The sequence below is a fragment of the Anomaloglossus baeobatrachus genome, chromosome 2 (assembly GCF_048569485.1).
Source record: "Anomaloglossus baeobatrachus isolate aAnoBae1 chromosome 2, aAnoBae1.hap1, whole genome shotgun sequence".
Taxonomy (NCBI): domain Eukaryota; kingdom Metazoa; phylum Chordata; class Amphibia; order Anura; family Aromobatidae; genus Anomaloglossus; species Anomaloglossus baeobatrachus.
The window spans coordinates 525,544,817-525,563,016 of record NC_134354.1 but is presented as its reverse complement, the minus strand read 5'-3'; the positions used below and the strand labels follow the sequence as shown (position 1 = coordinate 525,563,016).

The following is an 18,200-nucleotide window of genomic DNA, read 5'->3' as shown; positions in this document are numbered from 1 at the left end:
GAAGGAGTGGTGATCCCTGTTCCCCTTCAAGAATGTGGTCACGGTTTTTACTCCAACTTGTTTGTGGTGCCAAAAAAGGACGGATCATTCCGTCCCGTTTTGGACCTCAAACTGCTCAACAGACACGTGAAAACCAGACGGTTCCGGATGGAATCTCTCCGCTCCGTCATCGCCTCGATGTCCCAAGGAGACTTCCTAGCATCAATCGTCATCAGGGATGCTTATCTCCACGTGCCGATTGCACCAGAGCATCAGCGCTTCCTGCGCTTCGCCATCGGAGACTAACACCTTCAGTTCGTGGCACTGCCTTTCGGCCTGGCGACAGCCCCACGGGTCTTCACCAAGGCCATGGCAACAGTGGTGGCAGTCCTACACTCTCAGGGACACTCGGTGATCCCTTACTTAGACGATCTTCTAGTCAAGGCACCCTCCCGGGTGGCATGCCAACACAGCCTGAACACTGCTCTGGAGACTCTCCAGAGGTTCGGGTGGATCATCAATTTCCCAAAGTCAAAATTGACACCGACTCAATCGCTAACTTACCTCGGGATGGAGTTTCATACTCTCTCAGCGATAGTGAAGCTCCCGCTGGACAAACAGCGTTCACTACAGACAGGGGTGCAATCTCTCCTTCGAGCCCAGTCACACCCCTTGAGGCGCCTCATGCACTTCCTAGGGAAGATGGTGGCAGCAATGGAGGCAGTTCCATTTGTGCAGTTTCATCTGCGTCCACTCCAATGGGACATTCTCCGCAAATGGGACAGGAGGTCGACGTCCCTCGACAGGAACGTCCTCCTTTCTCGGGCAGCCAAAGCCTCTCTTCAGTGGTGGCTTCTTCCCACTTCTCTGTCGAAAGGAAAATCCTTCCTGCCCCCATCCTGGGCTGTGGTCACGACGGACGCGAGTCTGTCAGGGTGGGGAGCGGTTTTTCTCCACCACAGGGCTCAGGGCACCTGGACTCAGCCAGAGTCCTCCCTTCAGATCAATGTTCTGGAGATAAGGGCAGTGTATCTAGCCCTAAAGGCGTTCCAGCTGTGGCTGGAAGGCAGGCAGATCCGAATTCAGTCGGACAACGCCACGGCGGTGGCGTACATCAACCACCAAGGCGGCACACGCAGTCGTCAAGCCTTCCAAGAAGTTCGGCGGATTCTGCTGTGGGTGGAAGCCACAGCCTCCACCATCTCCGCAGTTCACATCCCGGGCGTAGAAAACTGGGAAGCAGACTTTCTCAGTCGCCAGGGCATGGACGCAGGGGAATGGTCTCTTCACCCGGACGTGTTTCAAGAGATCTGTTGCCGCTGGGGAACGCCGGACGTCGACCTAATGGCGTCCCGGCACAACAACAAGGTCCCGGCATTCATGGCACGGTCTCAAGATCACAGAGCTCTGGCGGCAGACGCATTAGTTCAGGATTGGTCGCAGTTTCGACTGCCTTATGTATTTCCTCCTCTGGCACTGCTGCCCATAGTGTTACGCAAGATCAGGTCCGACTGCCGCCGCGCCATCCTCATCGCCCCAGACTGGCCGAGGAGGTCGTGGTACCCGGATCTGTGGCATCTCACGGTGGGTCAACCGTGGGCACTACCAGACCGACCAGACTTGCTGTCTCAAGGGCCATTTTTCCATCTGAATTCTGCGGCCCTCAACCTGACTGTGTGGCCATTGAGTCCTGGATCCTAGCGTCTTCAGGGTTATCTCAAGAGGTCATTGCCACTATGAGACAGGCCAGGAAACCAACATCCGCCAAGATCTACCACAGGACGTGGAGGATCTTCTTATCCTGGTGCTCTGATCAGGGTTTTACTCCCTGGCAGTTTGCCTTGCCCACTTTTCTGTCTTTCCTTCAATCCGGAATGGACAAGGGTTTGTCTCTCGGCTCTCTCAAGGGACAAGTATCGGCGCTTTCCGTGTTTTTCCAAAAGCGTCTAGCCAGGCTTCCGCAGGTACGCACGTTCCTGCAGGGGGTTTGCCACATAGTCCCACCTTACAAGCGTCCGCTAGAACCCTGGGATCTTAACAGGGTGCTAACGGCTCTTCAGAAACCACCTTTCGAGCCGATGAGGGATGTTTCTCTTTCACGCCTTTCGCAGAAGGTGGTCTTCCTAGTGGCAGTCACATCACTTCGGAGAGTGTCTGAGCTAGCAGCACTGTCATGCAAAGCCCCCTTCCTGGTGTTTCACCAGGATAAGGTGGTTCTGCGTCCGGTCCCGGAATTTCTCCCTAAGGTGGTATCCCCTTTTCATCTCAATCAGGATATCTCCTTACCTTCTTTTTGTCCTAATCCAGTTCACTAATGTGAAAAGGATTTGCACTTGTTGGATCTCGTGAGAGCACTCAGACTCTACATTTCTCGTACGGCGCCCCTGCGCCGTTCTGATGCGCTCTTTTGTCCTTGTCGCTGGCCAGCGTAAAGGGTCACAGGCTTCCAAGTCAACCTTGGCTCGGTGGATCAAGGAACCGTTTCTTGAAGCCTACCGTTCTTCTGGGCTTCCGGTTCCTTCAGGGCTGAAAGCCCATTCTACCAGAGCCGTGGGTGCGTCCTGGGCATTGCGGCACCAGGCTACGGCTCAGCAGGTGTCAGGCGGCTACCTGGTCGAGTCTGCACACTTTCACGAAACACTATCAGGTGCATACCTATGCTTCGGCAGATGCCAGCCTAGGTAGGCGAATCCTTCAGGCGGCGGTGGCCCACCTGTAGGAGGGGGTCGTTTTACGGCTCTTTTTATCGAGGTATTCTTTTACCCACCCAGGGACTGCTTTTGGACGTCCCAATTGTCTGGGTCTCCCAATGGAGCGACAAAGAAGGGAATTTTGTTTACTTACCGTAAATTCCTTTTCTTCTAGCTCCTATTGGGAGACCCAGCACCCGCCCCTGTTCCCTTCGGGCTGTTGTTCTTTTGTGCACACATGTTGTTCATGTTGAATTGTTCTTTGGTTCATGGTTTAGTTCTCCGAACATCCTTCGGATTGAATTTATCTTAGACCAATTTATAAGTTTCCTCCTTCCTGCTTTGGCACCAAAACTGATGGGCCCGTGATGCACGGGAGGGTGTATAGGCAGAGGGGAGGGGTTACACTTTTTAAAGTGTAATACTTTGTGTGGCCTCCGGAGGCAGAAGCTATACACCCAATTGTCTGGGTCTCCCAATAGGAGCTAGAAGAAAAGGAATTTACGGTAAGTAAACAAAATTTCCTTTTTCTTCTTTATGTAAATATATTGCCATGAGAACTAATCGCTTTGATATTTTTGTTTGCCTTCTAAAAATGAAATGTTTTGCTATTTTCCCACTATTTGTCATCTGTCCTCTAGAACAGTGGCACAGGAACTCATTGATACATTTGGAATGGGCCTTCTGTAGTTGAGCGAGTACCTAACCATTCGTACGCACTATACTCAGAACACGTACGGTCTACTGCTTGCGTATTTTGTTCCGAGTAGCATGTGCAATGCAAGTCAATGGGGAATACACGCAATGTAACGAGTAAGCCGAATTCTGCACCATTTTCTACTTGCACAAATAGTACAGCGTTCGGGTTACTTTGCGAGTTTTTCCTCATTGACTTGCGTTACAGAGCTATTCAGAATGATGTAATATGTGAGTATTAGACAGTACTCATTATGAGTATAGCGAGTAAAAATAGTTAGGTACTCACTCATCTCTAGTTTTCTGTGCACCAGTGTGTGTTTAGATTTACCATAGTCTGATGTTTGCTGTGATAGAATTCTCTGCACCTCCTCAGTCTGTACAGATGTAAAGAGTTACAAAAATGAAATGCATTTTTGGGCTCTGATTTCTTGAAAAATGGATTTTAAAATGTCACAATCAATTAGTAAGGTATTACGCCTTTTATATTTTGAATATAAGATGCAGATTTCAGCACCAATCCAAGCTCTTTACATTGACAGTTGGAGAGAACTTCAGTTTGCCATATCGGTACATGCAAACGATTTGTTTTTATTGTAATTTTTTTTTTCTTTAGTTTAATCTTTTTACGTACACATAAAAATAAAATAGCTAGTACAATGCATTTCGACATGATATACATATTGGCCTTTATCAGGTACATAAAAACATCTTACACCGGTGGCACTGTAGAGTGAGAGCTTATATAGGTTTTTACCTTACTCTCCCAGCACACTTGTTCCAAGTCCATTGTGAGTAGATCCTACTTCCTTAGGCTATTAACTTCTTGGAGCCTGCGGAATAATCATTGGCTTACAAAATATTTCCCCCTCCTTTTTTTTTGTTTCCTTTTTATTCTCCATTTTAAGGATAACTTACCCATTTCCGACAAAGGTGGTTCCCCATAAATCGGCACTTTTTTTTCTTTTTTCACAGATGGATCGCTTCTATGAAACAAAAACACAATCTTTAAATTTCAGTGTATTGCTTTTGTTTTAATTTTCGTTTCTAAATCTTTTGTTTTTATTGCTGTTAATATTACCATATGCCCCCAAAAATTATCCAACAGTAGTGAGATGTTTCAATATCCCCCCACCCCCCCACCCCCCCCGCCTCTTCTTCCACCAAACGTCACTAAGAAATGACCCCCGATCCGGATGGAGCTCTATTAGTATTACATTGCTTCAGACTTCTGATATTCCCTCCTGTTCGTGGCCCCTGGCTGTTGATATCTTTGACTGCCTCCACATTGCCGATCTTGCCTCTGATCAGTTCATTTTCTCGATGGTCTCGTTCAGACCATCTGGTTACAGGCACTGTAGTTGGAGTATAGTAATATAGTAGAACTTTTTGCTGTTCAAATATAGTATCAGTAACACACCATTAAGGACCTACCTAATAGAAGGAAGCAGTTGAAGTTCTCCTCGTGTTTTTTGTTAAGTGTCTTAACTAACTTTTGTTTCAGGAAGCTTTTTGACATTGCCTGTGACCATTTATTCAATCCCTTAGTGTCTGAACAGTCTGCCCTTTATGCATGTAACCCACATGTTACAACATATATACTACGTGGTCTGAGTCACATGAAAGTTGCTGTTTAATTGTAAATGTTTCGTTCTCTTTGAAATAATGCTTTCAGAATTATGGTTTATCATTAGAGCTGCTCGGACTTGCAAAAAAAAAATGGGACTGGCGGATCACTGCTCAAAAAAAAAAAAAATCCGGTACCCATATAAATCGATGGAGACCAGAATCCGGAGATTAAAAACATTGGTGGAAGGGATAAGGGGGTAGGAGCGCATGCGGTGTACTTACCAAGGCTGTCATGGCAGCAGACACCTTACGGGTCACGCGATTCATTTCCGGAGCCAACAATTCAATAGCCACTGGTGCGTGTAATTGGATGTAGTTAGACGCACCCCCACCCTGAGTGGCTTAGTCAGCTGACTGCAACCAATCACAGGCGCCTGGTGGGTGGGGAAACCGGTGCAAGTGTCTGCGGGTCAGTATGGTGAGCATGCATTTAGTCAAACAGAAGTGGCCCGCTCCTGTCAATGTGTGCGGCTGTGGTGATGAATCGGTCAGACTCGTGAGAGTCTGGCATGACATTACCTGGCACGACCTGCCACCCTCTGAACAGGAGCGTGCATGTACCTAGAAACACATGCGGCCTGCGGCTGTGCAGGGTCAAGCGATATCACACATGCAAATTCATTGCAAAAGTGACTGGCCTAAGAAACTTTTTTTTTTTTTTTTTTAACATTAAAAAAAGTGCGGTCCCCCCCCCTAATTTTGATCCCCAGCCAAGATAAAGGCAGCTGGGGGCTGGTATTCTCAGCCCGCAGCCGCCAGGTATTGCCGCATCCATTTGATGTGACAATCCCGGTGCTTTACCGGCTCTTCCCGTTGCCCTGGTGCGATAGCAGTCGGGGTAATGAGGGGTTAGTAACAGCACACAGCTGCTACTAAAAACCCTAGGTTAATGATGGCAAAGGCGTCTGAGATACCTGCAGCACTAAATGATAGTAAATAAGAACAAACAGAGAAATCCTTTTATTTGGGGAAAAAAACCACACCCTCTTTCACCACTTTATTAAACACCCTGCAGGTCCGACGTAATCCACACAAGGTCCCATGGATATTCAGTTCTGCTACATCTGAATATCATCGCCATAGAGCATGACTGCTCGCTGTGACCTCCAGAGAGTGAATGAGCTACACAATGAGCGGTGACGTCACTCAAGTCACTTGTGATCGCAGGTAACCTGATGGTCACTGAGTTCACAGACCTGCATCTAGCAGAAAATCGCAGGTTTTTTTTTTTTTTTTTGTTTCGCCAAGAGATGCAGATTCAGTGCTTAAACTTTTACACCATATTCCTACACCCAATAAACACCTCCTAGTAAAAAAAAAGCGGGTTTTTTTTTTTTTATTGCCTCCATTTTTTTTTGTTCAAGTGCTCTGATTTTTGCTGCGGTTCTGTGCCAGGAGGTGCACATTTGGAGCTGAAATCGTCTGCACAAGATTTCTGCACCAAATTTGCCTCCCCCCCCCCCCCCAGCCAAGATGAAGCCAGCTCGGGCTGGTATTCTCAGCTCCCAGCTGCGTGGATCCGGACTTTTACAGTTTGGGTCCGCTCAGCCCTACTGATCTCACAGCAGCAGCCATTGCAATGTCCACATCTCACTACTATTCCATTATCCTTCTGTTAATCAGTTTGTTTTCTTGTTTTTTTCAATCTTCTCAGTGCTAAAGTTCTTTATTGCGGTTTCCCTGCGACTTATTATATTCGGGTTCATTCATTCTCGCCTGGATTATTGTAACTCTTTACTAATTGGTCTCCATGTTACTAAACTCTTCCCTCTCCAATCCATTCTGAATTCCGCAGCCAGGATCATTTTCCTCTGCAACCGCTTCACTGCCTCTGCTCTTTGCTAGTCATTGCACTGGTTGCCTATCTGTTACAGAATCCAATATAAACTTATCACTCTCACTTACAAAGCTCTCCACAGTTCTGCACCACCCTACATCTCCTCACTCATCTCTATCACCCCACCCGTGCCCTCCGCTCTGCTAATAACTTAAGACTGACATCCTCAACACTTCGAACCTCTCACTCCCGTCTTCAAGATTTCTCACGAGCTGCGCCTATGCTCTGGAACACACTACCAAGAGAAATCCGATTTAATTCCCAACATCCACACCTTTTTAAGCGGGCCCTAAAAACGCATTTTAGACTAGCCTATCACCTCACTGCCCTGATCTAATCTAGTCCCTTTCTGCCCTTCAAATAATTTACTTCCAGTTCTCGTCCCCTGTACCTGTATAAATTCTCACCGACTGGTTCATGCAGATGCTTTTGAATACCCTATTAAATCGATGGCTGGACCATACAGTGCTGGCCAAAAGTATTGGCACCCCTGCAATTCTGTCAGATAATACTCCGTTTCTTCTTGAAAATGATTGCAATCACAAATTCTTTGGTATTATCTTCATTTATTTTGCTTCCAATGAAAAAACACAAAAGAGAATGAAACAAAAATCAAATCATTGATCATTTCACACACAACTCCAAAAATGGGCCAGACAAAAGTATTGGCACCCTTAGCCTAATGCTTGGTTGCACAACCTTTAGCCAAAATAACTGCGAACAACCGCTTCCGGTAACAATCAATGAGTTTCTTACAATGCTCTGCCAAAGAAGAATGGTCTAAAATTCCAGCAAACTGCTCCAGGTTCCTGAGATATGAAGGGTGCCTTCTCCAAACTGCCATTTTGAGATCTCTCCACAGGTGTTCTATGGGATTCAGGTCTGGCTCACTCATTGCTGGCAACTTTAGTAGTCTCCAGTGCTTTCTATCAAACTATTTTCTAGTGCTTTTTGAAGTGTTTTTTGGGTCATTGTCCTGCTGGAAGACCCATGACCTCTGAGGAAGACCCAGCTTTCTCACACTGGGCCCTACATTATGTTGCAAAATTTGTTGGTAGTCTTCAGACTACATAATGCCATGCACACGGTCAAGTAGTCCAGTGCCAGAGGCAGCAAAGCAGCCCTAAAACATCAGGGAACCTCCGTCATATTTGACTGTAGGGACCGTGTTCTTTTCTTTGAATGACTTTTTTTTTTTTTTTTTCCCTGTAAACTCTAATTGTTTTTCCCAAAGAGCTCTACTTTTGTCTCATCTGACCAGAGAACATTCTTCCAAAACGTTTTAGGCTTTCTCAGGTAAGTTTTGGCAAACTCCAGCCTGGCTTTATGTCTCTGGGTAAGAAGTGGGGTCTTCCTGGGTATCCTACCTTACAGTCTCTTTTCATTCAGACGCCGATTGATAGTACGGGCTGACACTGTTGTACCCTCGGACTGCAGGGCAGCTTGAACTTGTTTAGATGTTAGTCGAGGTTCTTTATCCACCATCCGCACAATCTTATGTTGAAATCTCTCGTCATTTTTTCTCTTCCTTCCACATCTAGGGAGGTTAGCCACAGTGCCATTGGCTTTAAACTTCTTGATGACACTACGCACCGTAGCCACAGGAACTTTCAGGTCTTTGGAGATGGACTTGTAGCCTTGAGATTGCTCATGCTTCCTCACAATTTGGATTCTCAAGTCCTCAGACAGTTTTTTGGTCTTCTTTCTTTTCTCCATGCTCAATGTGGTACACACAAGGACACAGGACAGAGGTTGAGTCAACTTTAATCCATGTCAACTGGCTGCAAGTGTGATTTAGTTATTGACAACACCTGTTAGGTGCCACAGGTAAGTTACAGGTGCTGTTAATTACACAAATTAGAGAAGCATCACATGATTTTTCAAACAGTGCCAATGCTTTTGTCCACCCCCTTTTTTATGTTTGGTGTGGAATTATATCCAATTTGGCTTTATGACCAATTTTTTTATTGAAGACAAATTAAATGAAGATAAGAATACCAAAGAATTTGTGATTGCAATCATTTTCAAGAAGAAACTGAGTATTCTCTGACAGAATTGCAGGAGTGCCAATACTTTTGGCCAGCACTGTAAATGACAAGCTTTTCTCCCCCCCCCCGCCACCCCATTCACCTTTTGTGTCTCCCCTATTTCCTCATAGACTGTAAGCTTACGAGTAGGGCCCTCACTCCTCCTGGTATCTTAATTTTTGTTATTTTGTATTGTCTCAAATTGTCTTTACATGTCCCCTCTTAATTGTAAAGCGCTGCGGAATATGTTGGCGCTATAGAAATAAAACTTATTATTATTTATTATTATTTATTATTATTCAAGTTATTTATTTCTTTCAAAAAGTTTGGGTTTTTTGTCTTTTTTTTATATATAAAATTTTATTAGGCCTATTCTAGTCATAACAGGTCATGCTATCATCAAAATGCAATATATATCAAGGTTCACAAAATTCTTAATATAACTAAAAACAGCCCATCCCCTTTACCTTTCCCACAAGCCCCTTAACTAAACCACCAGGTGAGAGCATTTTTCAATAAATCATACCAAATAGAAGATCATAAAAGCAAACAATTAACGAGCATATTGCTGGCAAAGCTCATCAGAAACCACAGAAGGACTTTGAACCCACTCACCCCATTGTTTACCGAACTTGGGAATGGCGCCTCTTTTGATTAAATTTTCTTCTCCATTAAATGGTATTAGGCTAACAATTAGCCCACCTGGGATGTCTTAGATAACAGCCAACCAGAAAAGGGTCCCTTTTTTAATAGATACTTATACTTATTCAAAATGTTACCTTTCATAGTGTTCCCTTTACTAAATGTTGTAATAACTACTGCCACTTGTTCTCGCCATTTCTTTCCTTTCTGCTTTTATTGGATGCTGGTATCCGACATTCCTCTTGTTTTAACTTTAAGTTTCTTTGGAAGATTGCTTCAGTAATACTTTCTGGATACAGTGTCGCACACCCTCCATTTATTTCAAGTGGGTATTCCAGTATTTTTTAGTTTGGCCTGGTACATTTCTCAAGTGGCCAATATGAAAAATATATTACACTTTCCAAAATACTACGGTCCCAATTCATTAAGCTATTTTGCAAGCTTCTGGTGTAAATTGCTTTAGAAAGTGACAAAATTTCAACACAACTGAGTTACACAAATAATGTGCTCCACCAAAATGAGCGGCATTTGGGCGTGAGATCTCGACTCAAAAAATTCTAGTGGTAGCCTTCTTTGCCAGGAATCTTACTCCCAGTTAGAGACTTTCCGGTGTGGCGCACAGATCACCTCTTCATGAATCTGGAGCATCTTACTTTACCACGTCCCCTCATCAAGACTGGGGAAAAAATAGTTATGGGTTAGATTTGCTCTTTAATGGACATGGTGTTGCACATTTTACTACTGGGATGTCAGTAATTGTGCTATAAAATACCGGCGTATTTTGTGTAGTATTTATGAATCAGTGAATTGTATGACTGGCATTGTGTTGAAATTCCATTGTAAAGTTGCAAAACACCATTCTTGAATGTTTAAAAGCATTGTCCTTGAATATCTGAATATCTAATTCTCTGTACACATTAGCATTTTGCTTTATATTTATTTTATTTCTTTTAGGTTACAAGTTACGATGGTGCTACAGGACTTCCACTTGTGCAGTTATGGAGTATGATGGCGGATGAGGTGAGATTTTAAAATAACTAGTTTGTTTTAGGTCTCTAAGTACTAAGGTTTATTGTACCATTAATTTTGCTCTAGTACTTGGCAAATAAGTCTAAGGGGGATTGTTTCGCCTTGTGTAGAGTGCCAAGTCAACCTAAGAAGACTCTGGCTTGGTACTCTCTACAAGGAGAAATGACCCCTCTAAGACACTATCCAAGGCCTCTCACATGGCCAAATGACCTCTCCAGCTTTGCACTGAGGCACACACCAAAACATGTGAAAGCAAATGGACTTTCCAGTTTGGCATCTTATCCAAGTCATGGGACAAGGCTTGTTAAAGGTTTGCATTATTGGGCTTCTTTTAATGTTTTCTCTTTGCATTATATTATGATTATTTTTTTTTTCTTTTCAGTGTATGTATGTTTTATGTGAAAGGGGTTATACCAGGTTTGGAAGTTAGCCCTAATCCTACCGATGGGGATTAACTTCTTGATAGTTGGATTCTTTGGTCGGGAAGTTATTACAGGGATTATTTCCAAACCTAATGCAACTCTTAAGTGTTTTTTAATTTTTCCTCCTTTTTGTTTTTAAACATTTCCTTATAGGTGATGTCTATCAACAGGACTCTTGTGGATAGAGGATTTGCACAGTGGATAGATAGCTATTAGCACTTGGAACATGGTTTACTCATTAACAAAATTTTGCACCACTACAGGCTTGGTATGCAGTTTTTTTTTTTGTTTGTATTTTTGTTTATGTATAAATATGATGCAAAAGACTGATTTTTAAAAGCCATATATTTGTAGCTATGATCATCTTACTGTTCTGCCCACACAAGTGCAACCAGCAGCTATTTTTACCAAACACAGTTCTTTGGGCATCTGAGTTCCCTATGGAAGAGCGATTCAGGATGAAGCTTACCAAAAGTCAAGAGGCATGTTCACGTGAAAAATAAATTATACAGATCTAAAGTGCGTTCTAACTGGAGGAATGTCAGATGAATTATACGTGACATTAAATATTGCTGTCTTTTGTACATTACGCGCCGCACTCTGCCTGCCAAGCCTGACTGTAATTTATTTTGCTGTTGTGCAAATCTATGTAAATATACTGAAATAAGAACTGATCACTTCAATATTTTTATATCCGAATGCTGAAAATGAAAGGGAGTTTTGCAATTTCCACATGGTCATCTGTCCCTCCAGCACAGGAACTCATTGATAAATTTGGAATGGGTCTTCTGTGCACCAGTGTGTGGTGTTTTAGATTTGCTATATAGTCTAATGTTGCGGTGATTGAATTATTTGCTACTCTGTTGTACAGATGTAAAAAGTTACAAAAATGAAATGCATTGGTGTGCTCTTTTTTTATTTCTTGACAAATGGATTTTTAAATGTCTAAGTAATATAAATCCACTGGAAATATATATTGTAAAATGCATATTTTTTCCTAAGCCTGTTGTGAGCGGGGTTGATTAATAATAAAGCACTTAACGGGAAGCATTAATGCCTGAATGATATGTGACTTCTTTAAAAACACTGAAGAAAAATGTTGACGTAACTGCTGATTTCTTTTATTTTTATTAAGCTGTGCATTTTTTTTTCTTCTTCAATTGAGGAAAATCTTAAACAGATTATGGCTGATAATTCTGTAGGGACTCCTGTATCTATTACCAGAGTCTACAAACTTATAAAGGCTACCTGATGTGTCACTTTTTTTTTTTTTTTTCCCAGCTTCCCCAGCAATGTCTATGGGCTTTCAGAAGTGCTGTCCGCACACAGCGTTTTTTTTTTTTTTTGTAGCTGTGTTTTTGTGGTGACCACAGGCGCAGCATGTCAATTATTTCTGCATTTTTTTAGCGTTTTTCACTCATTGAATGCAGTGCAGACAAAAACGCACAAAAAAGCAGCGTGAAAAAAGCCTAGTGTGCACATAGCCTTAGCCATTTAATATAACTTGAGATACTAAGCTGTGTCATACTGAACTTCAAATTAAGTGTACAAATTTAGTTATGTTTATGATATGGAGTTCAATATGCTCTTGCCATTTAACTCTACCGGTTTAAGGTCCATTTTCCCAAACAATATTCCAGCAGCAAATTTTATATATTTTTAAACGCATTTTTTGATATGCAAATAGTCAACTGATTTATAACATTTTACATCCAATGAGCAATGCTCTCTTGTTTAACCCCTTCATGACATGACTTACCGGTACTTCAAATTTCTTCATCGTTCCTTATGGGAGACCCAGACCATGGGTGTATAGCTTCTGCCTCCGTAGGACACACAAAGTACTACACTAAAAGTGTAGCTCCTCCCTCCGAGCATATACACTCCCCGGATGACAAATCCAACCAGTTCAATGCTTTGTGTTCAGGAGGTCACACACACACATGCATCCTCTGATTTTTGATTTTTGATTTTTTGATTTCAAAGATTTGGAAGAAAAGCGGGTCCAATCTGGACTCCCGGCATGTCCCTTCTCACCCCACTGTGTCGGCGGTGCTGTTAAGGTTGATTTTACAAGGCTGGAGCCTTCACATGCCGCGCTCCTTCACCATCCTCTGAGGCTCTGGCTTGAAGTGGGAGCCATCACGGTTCTCACTGCTTTGTAGGAGACCGGTCTCCATCCGCAGCCCTTTTCAGGATCCTGCCGGACGGAGCGCTCATCCCCCAGGGACCTGGCACCTGCGTCTCACAAGCTAAGTACTGAGACGTTATTACCACAGACAGTGGTCTTTCCAGGGGTCCCTTGTACTTTATATGTTGGGGAGAGTGTTTTATAACTGTGTTAACATTTCCGGCCGGTTCTCCAGTTTTCACTGGAGAACCGCGCCGATGGTGCCTGCACGCTGGCCGCATGTTTAAATCTAGGCCCCGGCTTCGCCTGAGGCCTAGTTTCGATTCTCTTGTCAGTCAGTGCAGAGGGACGGTGTGGCTCCGCCCAGCGGCTGTTCAGCACAGGGAACGGACACTCCTCACTGAGGAAGGATTCCCTCCCCTGTATACCTCATTTGCCCTCCAGATCCTGCTCTCAGAGTAGGCCCCGCCCCCTCTCCTCGTTCCGGCATTTTCTCAGCGTTCTCAATGTCTGCATTAACCACATTGTGACAAATGGAGGCCTGGGCTGGGGGATCTGGAGGGCAGAGATGTCCCTATGTCAAACTGTCTGGCAAGCCACAACCTCCAGTTGTGCAGCTGCTTATATACTGTTTATATACTCTGCTGGGGGTCATCCTGGACAGAGCCCCCACTTCTGCAGCATGTCTCATATCAGAGCAAGGCTGCAAGGCTGTTCTTAATATGCACTGCATGTAGACTCGTACTGCCTGTACGGAGCACATAACCACATTGTGATGCTTGCCCTAACATAGTGGTCTCTCAGCCTGGAAGCTCAAAAGTGGTCCCCCCAGCTGCTCCGGCTCCGGTGGCTGATCCCCCGGTTTGGGCAGAATCCCTCTCTCCAGGGGACAGCTGTCCCGGACACTGCTGAGCATGCATCAGCCCCCTTCTCAGGGCGCTTCTGCTGCTACGGCTCGCTCAGCAAAGCTCACAGAGGATTCCTCATCTGGTCTCAGTCCCCGTCCTCCTAAAATGGAGTCGCAGGGTCCCCTTTCCTTCCTCGTCCCGCAGCTCTGATTCACGAGCCGACTCGCAGGACGAGGAGGATGCTTTTATTAGGGGCTCGGACGCTACGTCATGTACATTGATCTGTCCGAAGGTGATGCAGATGCTAATGATTTGATTGCGTCCATTATATTTGTACTGGACTTCAATCAGCCTGTATCAGGGGTGCATTCCATTCTGGCAGAAAGGCATTAGTATACCTTAAGAGAACAAGGAGTGTGTTCCTTAACCACTCCAGTTTGTCACCCCACTGTGTCCAAGCCCAGAGCCTGTCCTGACAGACGCTTCCCAAAGCGTGGTTCTGATGACTGTTTCCCCCTCCCACCAGTGGTGGTCAGGGAGTGGGCTCATTCACCAAGGGTGGACCCTCCGGTGTCTAGGCTTTCAGCCCGGACAGTTGTATCAGTGGCTGACGGCTCCTCTCTAAGGATCCCACTGTCCGCCAGGTTGTCCTTCTGGCCAAATCTATATATGAGGCAGCAGGGGCCTCGTTCTCCGACTCTTTTGCAGCAGTGCGGGCTCTCAAAGCCATCTCTGCTTCTCTAGAGGAGATGCATCCCCTCACTTAGGGACTTTAGGCCCGAAGTGGTTGCCTTAACTTCAAGGCTTCAGTCTTTTCATCCTAGGCCATGTCTGCCATGCTGGAGACTGTCACCGCACTGCAGTGGCCTCGACTACTTCCCTCGCTATCCGCAGGCTCCTGTGGCTTCGAGAGTGGAAGGCAGATGCTTTTCAGAAGTTACTTGCTGGGTTCCCTTTGCTGGGACCAGTCTATTTGGTGAACAACTGGATGAAATTATTACGGCAGTTTTTTGGCAGGAAGAGTACTTCCATACCACAAACCCAGGAAACCTGCCCAGAGCAGGAACCAGATGAGGTTTCGTTCCTTTCGTTCCTCTAACTGGTCGTCCTCTAAGCCCTCGGCCTCGTCCACTAACTCAGCCAAGGTCCGTAAATCAACTGGCGCATGAAGAAAGTCCGCAGGAGCTGCAGCCACCAGGCAGCCTCCTCTTGTTTATCTGGCCGCGCCAGCAACGTCCTTGGTCGGTGGCAGGTTCTCCCTCTTGGGCGACGTGTGGTTTCAACACGTCTTCGATCAGGGGGTGTGGGTTACCATCTCCCACGGCTACAGAATGGAATTCTTTCCAGCCCGCCAAACAGATTTTTTTCTGTCAACTCCCCCCTGCTCCAAGGCCGCCGCCTTCTCACAGGCCGTGGCATTCTTGCAGGCCAATGGAGTAATTGTACCAGTTCCCGACTGGGAACGGTTCTGAGATTTTTACTAAAATCTCTTCCTAGTCCCCGAAAAGGACGGTGTTTTCCGACCTGGATCTCAAGCTTCTCAACAAGCATGTCAGGTGCGGCATTTTTGCATGGAATCTCTGCGATCAGTCAATAACCCAAGGAGATTTCTTAGCATCTATCGACATCAGAGATGTCTTTCTACTTGTGCCAACCGCAGTTTCTCACCAGCGTTGGCTACGTTTTGTAATCTGAGAGGAACATTTCCAATTCGTGGCTCTCCCCTTCGGATTCGCCACGGCCCCTCGTGTATTCACAAGGTCATGACAGCAGTGGTTGCGGTTCTGCACCTCCAGGGGTTGGTAGTGTTTCCTTTCCTGGACGACCTTCTAGTAAGGCTTCATCCAGTGCAGACTCTCAGTGGAGTGTCTCGCTCACTCTCAGCGGAGTGTCTCGCTCACTCTCGCCACGCTTGCAAGTCCACTCTGACTCCGACCCAGGACCTTGCGTCCCTAGGGACTCAATTCGAGACTCTGCTGGCACTTGTGAAGCTGCCCTTAGTCAAGCAGCAGTCCTTTCATCTGGCGGTTCGCTCTCTGCTGAGGCTCCGCCGTCATTTCATCAGGTGCTGGGTCAGATGGTGGCGTCAATGGAAGCGGTTCCCTTTGCCAGTCCCATCTGCGTCCCCTGCAGCTGGACATTCTCCGCTGCTGGGACAAGCGGACCTCTTCCTTGCACAGGCTGGCCTGTCGCCACAGACCAGGAGCTCTCTTTAGTGGTGGCTTCGGCCCCTCTCTCTGAGGGACGCTCTTTTCTGGCCCCGTCCTGGGTGATTCTCACCACGGATGCCAGTCTATCCGGCTGGGGAGCAGTGTTTCTCCACCACCGAGCACAGGGCACTTGGACTCCGTCCAAATCAGCCCTCTCAATCAATGTGCTGGAAATCAGGGCTGTACTCCTAGCTCTCGTAGTTTTTCACCACCTGTCGGTGGGCAAGCACATTTGAGTCCAGTCAGACAACGCGATAGCAGTTGCCTACTTCAATCACCAAGGCGGGACTCGCACCCGCCTAGCAATGTTGGAAATTCAACGTATTCCTTCAGTGGACGGAGGACTCAAAGTCCACCATATCCGCAGTCCACATCCCAGGCGTTGAAAACTGGGAGGCAGATTATCTCAGCCGTCAAACCGTGGACAGCGGCGAGTGGGCCCTGCATCCGGCAGTATTCCGCACATCAACAAGGTCCCGGTTTATGTGGCTCGCTCCCACGATCCTCAGGCCTTGGCAGCGGACGCGCTGGTTCAAGATTGGTCCCAGTTCCGTCTGGCCTACGTGTTTCCCCCCTTGCTCTCTTGCCCAGTGTCCTGCGCAAGATCAGAATGGAGGGCCGTCGGGTCATACTAATCGCCCCAGACTGGCCCAGGCGAGCTTGGTTCCCAGATCGCCTCCGTTTGTCCGTAGAGGTGCCGTGGCATCTCCCGGACCGGCCAGACCTTCTCTCACACGGTCCGTTTTTCCGCCAGAATTCTGCGGCTCTCAGATTGACGGCGTGGCTCTTGAGCCCTGAATCCTTACGGCTTCAGGTATTCCTTCCGAGGTAATCTTCACTATGACTCAGGCTCGGAAGTCTTCCTCGGCCAGGATTTACCACAGGACTTGGAGAATTTTCCTGTCCTGGTGTCGTTCTTCCGGCCATGCCCTTGGCCGTTTTTTCCTTGCTGACCATCCTGTCCTTTCTACAGTCCAGTCTGCAAATAGGACTGTCCCTCAATTCCCTCAAGGGACAGGTCTCGGCTCTGTCAGCGTTGCTCCAGTGGCGTATCGCCCGGCTGGCCCAGGTGCGCACCTTCATGCAGGGTGCATCTCACATCATTCCGCCTTACCGGCGGCGGCCTCTGGATCCCTGAGACCTTAATCTGGTCCTCACGGCCTTACAGAAACCCCCCTTTTGAGCCTCTTAGGGAGGTTTCGTTGTTTCGTCCTTCACAGAAAAGTGGTTTTTCTGGTGGCCATAATTTCTCTCAGGAGAGTCTCTGATTTGACTGTGCTCTCTTCGGAGTCATCCCTTTTTGTTTTTTTTTTCACCAAGACAAGGTGGTTCTCCGTCCGACTCCGGGCCTTCTCCCTAAGGTGGTGTCTCCCTTCCACCTTAACCAGGACATTTCATTGTCTTCCCTTTGTTCGGCCCCTGTGCATCGCTTTTGAGAAAGCGTTGCATCCTTTAGATTTGGTGCGGACGCTCTGGATCTATGTGACACGCACCGCTGTTCTTAGGCGGTGCAGCCCTCTTTTTGTGCTGACCACATGTCAGCGCAAGGGTCTCTCGGCTTCTAAACCGACCCTAGCGCGTTGGATTAGGTCGGCCATATCCAATGCCTACCAATGTTCTCAGGTGCCTCCCCCGCCGGGGATTAAGGCGCACTCGACCATAGCTGTCGGTGCCTCTTGGGCTACGGCTCAGCAGGTCTGTCAGGCTGCCACTTGGTCTAGTCTGCACACCCTTTCGAAGCACTACCAAGTGCATGCTCATGCTTCGGCAGATGCGAGCTTGGGCAGACGCATCCTTTGGACGGCTGTCGCCCATTTGTGAAGTTAGGTTTGCCTACTTCTCAGTTTCTGTTTATTCCCACCCATGGACTGCTTTGAGACGTCCCATGGTCTGGGTTTCCCATAAGGAACGATGAAGAAAGAGAATTTTGTTTACTTACCGTAAATTCTTTTTCTTATAGTTCCGACATGGGAGACCCAGCACACTCCCTGTTGCCTGTTGGCAGCTTTCTTGTTCCGTGTGTTTTCACTGGCTGTTGTTGTAGACAGAGGTTCCGGTTA

At 46.4% G+C, this 18,200-nt stretch overlaps 1 protein-coding gene across 2 annotated transcripts in view; it reads left to right on the top strand.

The window, feature by feature from the left end:
• AKAP1 (A-kinase anchoring protein 1) overlaps positions 1 to 12,001 on the top strand; it is a 103,042-nt gene extending 91,041 nt beyond the window's left edge. For both annotated transcript variants that reach the window (XM_075336587.1, XM_075336588.1), the window contains exons 10-11: positions 10,455 to 10,520; positions 11,105 to 12,001. In XM_075336587.1, the coding sequence (XP_075192702.1) occupies positions 10,455 to 10,520; positions 11,105 to 11,167 (129 nt within the window). In that variant the 3' untranslated portion in view covers positions 11,168 to 12,001. The remainder of the gene's footprint in view (positions 1 to 10,454; positions 10,521 to 11,104) is intronic.
• Positions 12,002 to 18,200: the final 6,199 nt, after the last annotated feature.